The sequence below is a fragment of the Pistacia vera genome, unplaced genomic scaffold (genome assembly GCF_008641045.1).
Source record: "Pistacia vera cultivar Batoury unplaced genomic scaffold, PisVer_v2 Contig730, whole genome shotgun sequence".
Taxonomy (NCBI): Eukaryota; Viridiplantae; Streptophyta; class Magnoliopsida; order Sapindales; family Anacardiaceae; genus Pistacia; species Pistacia vera.
In genome coordinates, this window is record NW_022196591.1 from 1 (window position 1) to 11,230 (window position 11,230).

Below are 11,230 nucleotides of genomic sequence, written 5' to 3' on the forward strand. Positions count from 1 at the left end.
TTAATTTAGACTAAAAAGTTCCCACTGTAATTAATAATGTTCATGATATTGTACACTTACACGTGGAATTTTGGTTTCATTTTTATGTATGCGTGTTAGGTTAAACCACCGACCTTTGAATGTCCTTGTTTGACAAAATTAATTTCTTAATTCTGCTTATTTCATTATCATTTTCAAAAACGTTTTTGTCTTTTTCTTCTGTTGAACAAAAAGCACTTTTTAGAAGCTGATTTTATTTTGACCAAGTAAATATTAATCAAGCCGAGTGGTTAAGACTTCCGACAGGTAAAAAATGAGAACCACATATTTCAACTCTTATTAGGCGCGTTAGATATTTTACATGTAAGGACTTTCTAAGGACTTTCTTTTGGGTCCTCTGTTTACTTCGTGCAACTTGCCAGTTGTCTTATTCGAATATTTCTATTGCAGGAATATCTATATATGTATGTTATTTTGAAGCTGTAGAAAAAGGCATCAGACTAAGTTAGTATATTCAGCATGATAAGTGAAATTCAGGTACCTTATTCTTATCTGCACAAGCGGAATGGATCTTTATTGATGGTCTTGAAATTCGTAATTTGCTTAAGTATCTGATCCTTTTACATTCTCAGATATTCAAGATCCTGCAAGCAATGGGGCTTCAAGGATCACATTCCAGTAAACGGAAACTGCAACCCATCTCAAAAGCAAAGAACGATGAGAATGGTAGTGCTCACTCCTTAGTCCCACCTGATTCTATCATCTCAGATATTGAATCTTATACACCATGGAAGGTAGGCTTTTCATTATCTAATACGTGTACATTTGTCATAATATTTTGCGTCAGATTTTGATTATACGAAAAGGTTTTGAGATTGAATGAAGTAAGTTAAACGTTAAAATTTGCATGCATGGACATGTTGCAGTTTGAACACCCTTCTGCGCTGGACTCATTTGAACGGATGATGAAAGCAGCAAAAGGGAAGAAGATTGCCGTGTTTTTAGATTACGACGGGACTCTCTCACCAATTGTTGATGACCCTGATAAAGCCTTCATGTCCGATGAGGTAACGTAATTAGAAATACAATTAATTAATCATCATCATATATACAAAACCTCTTAATCTGGTCATTTAACCATCTTAATTGCAGATGCGTGCGGCGGTGCGTGAAGTTGCAAAATATTTTCCTACAGCTATTGTGAGTGGTAGGAGCCGAGAGAAGGTACATATTAACTGAGTTAAATTCTACGTACTTTTAATATATTTTTTGCTGGGTACATGGTGAATCTGACTCTTCATCTTTTGGACTCTTTAGGTGAAGCAATTTGTACAGTTGAGTAATGTCTATTACGCTGGAAGCCATGGAATGGACATTAAGGCACCACCGAGGCCAGTTAAGTCCTCTGATGGCAAGTATCATACCATTAGCCCCGGCATTAAGGTCAGCTACTGCTCTAATTTTCGCTTTCTAGTTTCCTCCAATTATAATTATTTACCCCTCAAACTAATACAATGTTATTTAATCTGCTAGGGGAATGAAGTAGCGTTTCAGCCTGCTAAGAAATTTTTGCCTGCAATTCAAGAGGTAATTAAGCTAATCTTCTTCTTTCTTTCAATTAGCCATCCATCATGCAGTTTTTAGTGAATACAATTGTTGAATCTCATGTAATACTTTCATTGTCTGGTAACAGATAATCACAGAGTTGGAAGAAGAAACAAAGAAAATACAAGGCGCCAGCGTTGAAGACAATAGATTCTGTGTTTCTGTACACTTTCGACAGGTCCGAGATGAGGTAAAATTAATGAAGATTTTCCTGTTTGTGAATATCATTTAACAAGAAAATAAGCAATTAATCTCAGTTACATCTTACTTGCAGGATTACAGTATACTGCAGGAGAAGGTGAAATCTGTACTGAAAAACTATCCAGAATTTCACTTAAGCGAGGGGAAAAAGGTAAGAAAAATTAATCATTCAAACTAATGGATACAAATCTGTGCTATATAATTGTTTGTCTTCTAACCCACTACGTTTTTTGAAAAGGTTATGGAAATACGACCGTCGATAGAGTGGGACAAAGGTCACGCTCTGGAATATTTACTGGAAACTCTGGGCTTGAGCAATTCCAGCGATGTCCTACCACTTTACATTGGAGATGATCGAACAGATGAAGACGCTTTCAAGGTTATAAAGAGTAGAGGGCGAGGGTTTCCCATTATCGTATCTTCAACTCCAAAGGATACTAAAGCTTCATATTCACTAAAGGATCCTTCAGAAGTATTGACTTTCTTATTGCGTCTAGCAAGATGGAGGAAATCTTCTTCTTCAACTAGACAACATTCTCAAATTTGGGGTATAAATAGTTGAGTTCAGACCGAGTTTTATCATGGTCTGTATATTAGGATCAATGAATGGCCTGCCTATAAAATGGAGGCTTTAGCTGTTTTGTATATGCTTTGGTGTGTATTAAACGACTGTACAAGTCAGCGATTAGAATTACAGTCGCTTTTTTCTTTATAATGAAAAGTTGGTGGATTCTACGCACCATAAAAGTGAAAAATGAACTAAAATATAACTAATTCTTCATCTGAGTCAGTAAATAGTGAATTAATGAACCCTGTAGAGCGAAATGGAAACACGATAATCCTTTTGAATTTTCAACATCACAATCACTCTTATCTTATGTACTACAAATATGGCTTCTCCCTCCCACAAACATATTTGGCCGTTCACAAAGTGGCTATCGTCGAATTGCATGAAAGGAATGTACAAGTGGCTGGAGCAGAGATGAAGATTTTGCTAAAAGTGAGTAGTTAAGTTTACAGTGGCTCGGTATGGTTAGGCTTAGGCAGGTGGCGGCATAGTTGCTTGCTCCAATTGAATCTCTTGAGTTGATAATTTCTTCAGTCAGCCGATCTAGCAAAATCAAGCATTCCTGTTAAGATGACATATTTACATCATCACACTCATTTCGATAGGAAAGATGAAAAACTCAAGAAATAACTCAGCAAATCAAATGACTTATTCCAGGTCCTACTGGTTACACAACTGATCATCTAACAAACTACTTGAACTTGCCCAGTCACTTTAAGTCATAACCAATGGCAACTGGCAGACACCAGAGGGGCACATTCAGACAGAAGAAAATGGTAGAAACTAAAAAAATAGTTGTTAACTGTTGGGAGTCATTTCCAGAAAAATTTTGGGGGCCTGCTCATGCCTGAACTTAGTTCATTCTTATCTAGTTCGTTTATCCTATGACCAGCCCAATTCAGCTTGGCACAAGTGTCAAACAAGAAGATTATCTAGCTAAGATTGTACTGCAAAGACCCTTCATCTCAAAAAATCAATACAGAGCTAGCTAGACTGTATTTACAACCAGAACGTTGGTGGAAACTTCAATATTAATAGTGCTCCAAACCCATGAAATATCACATTCATATTGAGAGATGAGAAGAGCTATTACCTTTGAAGCTGAGAAAAGGAGAGCTGATCCAAAGAAGAAAGTCCAGAATGGTCATGGCTTTTGTGCTGCTCATCAACAACCCTTGATGAACCCTCAACAACATGTGCTGCTTCATCTGCACCTGAACGAACTGCTCCAAGAGAGCCAAACTCAAGCTGCTCGGCAAGAGAACCAACTTCCATGTTTTGATCATATGGATAGAGCTTAACTAGGGATGGTACAGCAGTTCCAGAGGTAGAAAGACCACTAGGATTTACAAATGGTAAGGAATTCATGCCAGATGCCACAGTTGCAGAGCCATGATTTATGGAGTTTGAGATAGTTGATGGAACACTGTGAGAATGGTATGACGGAAGACAATCATGCTCAAATGAATCCCATGACTTATCAGATCGGTTACTGCTTGCTGTAGCCCTATCCATTCTCCTGTTTGGCTTCTTAACTTGGTTACAACCCTGGCCACGAGCAGGAAGTTGTGGCTTTGAATTTGCATTCCAGCTTCCTTCCCTCTCACCAACATGATCCTTCCGATCACAGCGATGATACCTCTTGTGATTCCTGGTATTTGAAGATTTCCGGCCACGGAAAGACCTCTTCTGCAGAAAGAAAAACAGAAGATAATCCCAATAAGCTCCCCCATCGAACAGGCAACACAGGACTCTCCATTAATACCAAACCCAGGTCAGGGCTAATAAATGTATAACATAAACAGAACATCACAGATTCCTTTGTAAACAGGCATTCAGAAGCTAAGCAGGTTACTCACAGAAACAAATACAAAATAAATAAATAAATAAATAAAACATATTCAGATAGTTAAGTCTTCCATGCAATCCCCGGTTAGGTCCCCTCAAATCACACAACTATTAGAGCCTCATTTCTACCAACATTTCCAGAAAATTCAGTAGGAATTTAGCAAGACACTGCAAGGTACTTAACCTAAATACTACACCTAACTTTTAACTATTAATTCAAATCAGGCATTAAATATTCAGCATAAGATGAAGACCACACCATCAGAAAATATACAATAGTTAAATTTGAAACCCATCATCTTACATGAATGGGCAGATAAGTTCCAGTACTGCTACGACATCTGGGTATTTCATCCTGGTGCTCATAATCATCTATAGGCTGGTTAGGGGAAACCGGAGTGAAGCTAGGACTATAACCCATAAGCTGTGAGAGGAGGTTAATATTTGCAGCAGGAGGTATTCCAGTTTTATCCCATGTGAAATGTTCCCGCGCATACATTGGTGGCACCATACCGAGGGAAGGATGTAAAGGCCCATGCAGTTCAGCCTTCTGGCAAAACCACCCATATTGCAGGTTCTGCCAGTGGCTGACAAAATCACTTTTTAAAATGTCAGTCTCGTGATGTTCAGATGGCTCCAAAGAAGCAACATCCTTCATAGAATTATACGTTTTGTAAAGCTTTGACTGATCATGGCTTTCAGTTGAATCTAAGCTGTGATCTGATTGATGTTCTGGACAATTATCAAACTCTTCATCCCCATCATAATGGTTCGTTGATGCACTAGAGATTCCTGTCTCAGTTGAGAGATTATACATTGGAAGCATAGTTGGCAATCGAATTCCTGTGACTCCTGTCCACATTGGAAAAAGTGTAAATGGTAATACCCCTTGGTTTTTGCCATCATTATGCTCTGATTGAGAACCTACAAATACTGAAGCAACCGGAAGGTCTGAATTTGATCCATTCACTAATGCCGGTTCATAACGAGGTACTTGATGGGTCTGAACATGTGAAGAAAAAACAGATCCAGAAACTGAGCTTTCCACAACATCAGTGCATGCTGTTGGAAGTGGGATCTGCTCTCTTGTGGCCTCATCTGACTCAGAAGAAACAGGATCAACTGATTCACCCTCATTATGCCCTCCATTCCTAGCCAACTCCTCCTTAGTAGAAGGGTCTGTAGAAAAAACTGATTTCCTGCCATGCTTATCCCGTGTTGACTTGTAAGGTCTAGAAGGAGATCCATCCCAGAACTTCTCTGAAGATGGTTTGATTCTCGAGGGAATAGGTTGGGAAGATACAAATCTTGAACTGGCACCAGACTTAACATCAGTTTCCCAAATCCTTTCGCAAGGGAAACTGCCAACATATATTTCCCCAATCAAACCTCCACTATCTGTAACTTCAGATGAACTACACCCCAAAGAAAATTGTTGCCTATCCTCCAGCTGTCGAGCTTGTAAATTTCTATTACCGTGGTCATAATCTCTTAGAGAATCAACGTTCTGCTCATGCTGGAAACCAAGATCACTGTCTTCTTGATTCAACTCCTTTGATATCAAATTACTGTCAACTAGTTTAGTAAATTCTTCTCTATTTGATGTCATTCCTATACCTTGATGATATTGAGATACTGGCAAGGGAAATAAACCTTGAGAATAATGCATCTTGGAAATCCAAGGGGACCTAATAACAGGAATATTTGTGGGAACGGTCGCAACCAGATTCTTTTTAGCATATCCCAGTGAAGATACTACAGTAGGTGATATGGGAACTTGCATCTGAACCTGTCCATTGATATTAAACCTGGATGCCATCATGTTCACAAAATCTTGCTCTTCCTGATACATCTGCATTGTCTCAGCAACAGGGTGGCTGTGTTTTCCCATGTAACCCATGCCAGAACCATCATAGCAACTATTTGAAGCACCATGCAAATCAACAGCAGAATCAATATGCTGATGGGACGAGTTCTGACTTGAAATTGGGTGATCTTCAGTTGGAAATTTTGCACTATGGTTGTCCAAACCTTCGGGACAAAAGTTCTGTCTCCTATTATCTGACTTTGTTGGAGCATTCCTTCCATTGCCTGATTCTAATACACTACCACTCCTTAATCTAAATAAAATGTCACTGGATCTATCTGTGAGTTCCGGACTAGAATATGTCCTCCCAAACTGATATCTGACACGTACTTCTTTCCTCAAGAAATCAGATCTAGAATTTCTACTCCTATCAACTTGTGTATTCTCATTTGAACTAACATTTTGCAAATCATGATGTTTCTGATGGGAAGATGCTGGATTAGTAGCATTGGTGCAAGTTTTCCGGTTCTCAGTATGAGAAACAGCAGATCCATTACCAGTGCTAGACATCCATGTCAGGGTATGTTTACCATGCTGGGAAGAATCACCAAGTTGTGTGAGAGAAAAACGACTCCCTGTCATCTCAGATGTATAACAGGTAGATTTTTCTGTCACTTCATCCCTGGTGCTACTTAAACCATACCTGAAACTATCAGGCCTATCAATCTTATTCAAGTTACCAGATTGCAGACCATGCATATCAACACTCAGAGCATCGGGGCGATGGCCTTTCCCATGCCTGTTCCATGTGTTCATGAAAAACTGGTTCAGTTCAGCAATTAGATTCTCTTTTGGACATTCAATTAACCTTGCCAGTCGTTGAGCCCCAAAACAAAAAGCACTACGAATCCTAAAGAAGTTACCTGAAGGGAAACTTAGAAATGGGTAGTTAGATACTCTATTGAAAACTACATGTTGATATCAATCAACTGCTTCTTAAAATATAAAGGCATAACTGAATTTGGTAAGATCCCGCATAGAGTCTGTAGGACCAGCATTCAAGCCAACCTAAGAGCAGTCTACTAGTCCTGGCTCAACACCAATCTGAAGGCTCTAGTTTAGGCCACTAGAACTTGCATGGGAAAAACCTGAATGGGACCATGTAATTGTGCCCAGAAGCTTACATGGACTGGTACAACTAACCTGTTCTTAAACAAATAGACCTTGTTATTCCATCCTATCTTGTCAAATCATTCCTCCTTTACTCTATTATTACACATTAATGAAATATATACCAACAAATGATTGAATGCATGTAATTCTATTACAAATAAACATGGTCATGATTGATTTCATAACAACTATACCAGTAATGCAGTCGGGAGCAGTTGACCGACCTGGACAATCTGTTGTTCTCCAACCCATCATAACAATCTATTGCATTACAACTGCCAGCTAACATTTAAATAAATTGCCAAAAGTATAAATCACTCATCAAAAATATCATATCAATTAGAACCACAGCCAAATCAGAAGAATCAGAAATTCAAAAGAAACAATGAAAAATTAGAAATGTATCCAGTTGGTTATTCTGAACATATTCATGCAAAATTTGCATATTAGAAAAATTATAATTAAAAAAAAAAGGGATCAACAACTTTGTCAACAAGAGTTTGCAACTCAAATAGAAAACTGTTGCAGCTTATGTATATAAATCATATTAAATACCTTTACTGACACTGCGCCCAAGATTGTTGTTAACACGCAATGGATCAATGATGTTAAAATGTTTCAAACTGAAGGGCTGCTCTGGATTTGCTTGGCCTTGAGACAAAACAGCATACTCAGATGTACATGCGAAAACCAATTTGCTAAGTGATAACTCTCCACCATCATTTCTTGGAGGATCCGCTATAGTACATTATATACAAAAATCAAAGTCAATTATCACCAAACACTTATTATGGCCATTGTTGAAGCAGGAGATGATATAAATATCATTATATGGGTCCACACATACCAGCCATGTTAGGGTGTGAACTAATTGGCACTGGGCCCTGCAGACTAAGACAAAAGTTATGCCAATCAAAATTACTGAAGAACTCTAGAAAACGATAAAGAACCTGCACATGAGATATAAAAGTATTAGATATAACCACAAACAAACAGACAGATACACAAAAATAATGAATACCACTACTTTCACCTCGAGAGGTCCAGCAAATGAATTATTGTAAACATGAAATATGTACAAAACCAAGGTCTCCAACGCATAAGTCGAAATAAGGCCATGATGAGATCCCAAGAGACGGCTCTCATAGTAACACCAAGCTTTAATCAATATAATGCTGCGCTTGAATAGATAACTATGGTTTATCAAGCTATCCACCTAGAAACAAGATAATATTTAGGTAGTCAAAACTGGTACTAATGAGACAAAAAGAGTATACTAAACAATTCACAAATAGCAATAAGAATAGCTCACCTCCTCAAAGAAGCAAAGTGTACATAAACCACCAAGCTGGTTAACAGAGATGTCTACTACAACATCTTCTACAAGGCACTTTATTATTTTCACCTACAAGTTGATGGAAAATAGGTGAGAGCAGAAAAAGAGAATACATAAAGGATGCTAATATGTACCTCAAAAATAAAGGAATAAAAATCGTTGCAGCATCATAAAATCTAGAGACAAACAGACACATAAGCATATATCCATTAATTAAACATATGCAAAAGATGAAAACCCAACAGTTAATTAATTAAATCAAGATTTACCGAAGAGAACACTCACATATCAATTTCATTTCTAAAAAAGGAAACTAATTGCATCAATTAGAAAGAATGAAGAAAGCTATTCAAGACCGAAGAAACCACAAGAACCAAGAAAAACTATGTTCAAATCATAAGTGGAACCAAATTAGTGATAAAAAGAATAGTTGGGGGTAAGTGTTTGACCTCAAACAGAAAAGACACTAATATATTCATAATGCTCTCAATCAGCAACTCCATTGAGAACACTCATGCTCCCTCCCTCCAACTAGCACAGCAATTGGCAAGAGCATGAGATCCTGCATTAATTGCCTAATATACAGTATATTTTTCACTAGCTCTAGTCAAATTCTGTCCTAAACATTCCTTAAGTCAGAACAGTGAAGTTAATCTCTTTCCAATCAAAACTTCTTTAGCAAGTGGCGGACACTATTAAACTCAACAAAGTATAAAAGAAAAAAAATGAACAGTGCTTTGGGACTGACTTATCCAGAGTGACAATTATAATTTCAAATAATAGCAAATACAAACTGCCCAAGTACATAAGACAGAACCAAGTACATAAGACAGAGGTTCGACCAACAATGAGAAAATGAAGAAATATCAGGTGCACTAAACAGAGCATACCTCTGCGTTTATGCACTGAACATCTTTCACACGGAACTCAGCATTCTCATTGTTCTCTTCACTCTTTAAAATTTCTTGTACTTTATTTGCCCAATTGTCCTTCAAATTTGGCATGTTACTGAATGCTGTTAAATCAATGTCTCCATCAGGTAGATAAGTCTTTAGAGGTACTGATCCAAAGGTGAAAACCTGCATTAAGAGACAAAGTAAAAATCTCTAGAAAGCGAATATAAAATGAGGATGAAAAATTTTATTTGTTCTTCAAAACCAATCAGAAGGTAGATTAAAGTTTTTACCTCACACGGAAAGCACTTCTTGATTAGGCATTTCACATATCTTGCCACAGCATTTCTTCGATCCTCAGAGGGTTGGTTTGGCTGTATGCAAGCAATAAGTTCTGCAGTCCTCTCTTCAGCTCGTGACCATCTCTCCTGATCAAGCACTTGAGTCACGGAGGCCGCTCTGTCAGGCAGGAGACCATTAGGAGAAAAGCCGTTTGGCAACATCCAACCTTCACGACCATCCATGCTATATTAAACCCTTGCCATCCTGTGTCTTAAACACCTTCCTATTGTAAACCTTATCCGTGTGAAAAGGAGTAGGACAGAGAGCATTGTAAAGAGATATCCCAATTTAAGCAAAGGAGAGAAAGTATTCAACTTGAAGCTAACCTCACAGACATATAAGAACAAAAATGGAAAGTTTTGAAAACCATAACTTTCTCTTACAACTAGAAAAAAAGATAAAAGAAAACAAGCAAACACAAGAGACATAGAAACGAAGGACAATTAAAGGTAGCTAAATGTTAACATGTTAAACTCAAAAGGAAATTTGAATGACCAAAAAAAATAAAAACAGAAAGAAAGTTAAATCATAGCACCAGCATCGTTTTAATTTTAGAGATTGTGACAGAATGCAAAATCAGATACTTCGAAGAAGGCTTGTAATATATTTTGTCAAGTACAATTTTTCTACTAAACAAAGCATTAAACTGAAACTTCACTGAAATAACCCATCACAGGCTGCATTATAAATTTTCCATATTTCTTATTCTGAATGGAGAAAAATGTTGAGGTTCTACATGCTAGAATTCAGAAACTCTATTTCAAATAAGACAAATGAATTAACATATTCTTAACCACGACCTAGAAGCTTCTATATACACTACTTTCCATAACTGAACCAACAGCAAGCAAAATATCCTATTTGAAGTAAATCACACTAGAATTAAAAAAATTACCAGACCAGACATCAAATGGACCAAAACTAACAGCAGCTAAGTCACTCAAATATACTAATCGTTTATACCAACACAAACTTTGAGAAGCAACAAATGCAGAAGCACACAAGCTTAAGAATTAGCATTTACATGAATATATCCACATGTGATATTGTGTCCACAAGAAATGCTCTGTTTGGCTATTGAGAAAGTGCAGAAAAGAAAAACAAAAAACTCATAATCATCAACACTTCAACCAAACCTAACACAAACTGTTTGGCTCAAACTTTTTCTCTCCATGAACTAAACAATTATCAAATACTACTTCAAAATAAACCCTAACCTAAAACTTCATGTAACCAAACAGACCGTAGCAATCGGAACAACGAAACAGAAGCTTCATCGTTCATGGAAGCAGAGAAGCGAAGTACGATCAACAACAAATTATTTAGTTCAAATTTGAAAAAGTAAAAAATAGAAGAATAAATATAAACCTGTTAAAATTGATGAAATTGTTACGCTGATCAAACTTCTTTTGTTTTGCTTTTCTTTTTGTTTAGGTGAGTATTTATAGGTTATGACTTATGTGAAGGACGTTAAAATC

General features: G+C 37.2%; 2 protein-coding genes across 3 annotated transcripts; one reads left to right on the forward strand and one right to left on the reverse strand.

Moving 5' to 3' along the window:
- The first annotated feature begins 283 nt into the window (after positions 1–283).
- LOC116115094 (probable trehalose-phosphate phosphatase C) lies at positions 284–2,544 on the forward strand. Its single transcript, XM_031401240.1, has 10 exons — positions 284–342; positions 430–516; positions 612–773; positions 906–1,046; positions 1,132–1,203; positions 1,297–1,422; positions 1,513–1,566; positions 1,673–1,774; positions 1,859–1,936; positions 2,024–2,544. Exons 2-10 carry the CDS (start codon positions 499–501, stop codon positions 2,345–2,347), a joined length of 1,077 nt encoding a protein of 358 aa, XP_031257100.1. The 5' UTR covers positions 284–342; positions 430–498; the 3' UTR covers positions 2,348–2,544.
- Positions 2,378–10,072, reverse strand: LOC116115093. Of its 2 annotated transcripts, XM_031401239.1 has the most exons (9): positions 9,704–10,072; positions 9,408–9,596; positions 8,494–8,586; positions 8,215–8,397; positions 8,029–8,131; positions 7,737–7,919; positions 4,506–6,931; positions 3,447–4,042; positions 2,378–2,896 (listed from the first exon to the last, which is right to left on the reverse strand). In XM_031401239.1, the coding sequence occupies exons 1-9, from the start codon at positions 9,932–9,934 to the stop codon at positions 2,884–2,886; spliced, it is 4,017 nt and encodes a 1,338-aa protein (XP_031257099.1). In that variant the 5' UTR covers positions 9,935–10,072; the 3' UTR covers positions 2,378–2,883. The 2 variants fall into 2 exon arrangements, with proteins under 2 accessions (XP_031257099.1, XP_031257098.1); XM_031401238.1 differs by lacking the exons at positions 8,215–8,397; positions 8,494–8,586; positions 9,408–9,596; positions 9,704–10,072 and having other exon boundaries at positions 2,378–2,915; positions 8,029–8,145.
- Between the last annotated feature and the right edge of the window lie 1,158 nt (positions 10,073–11,230).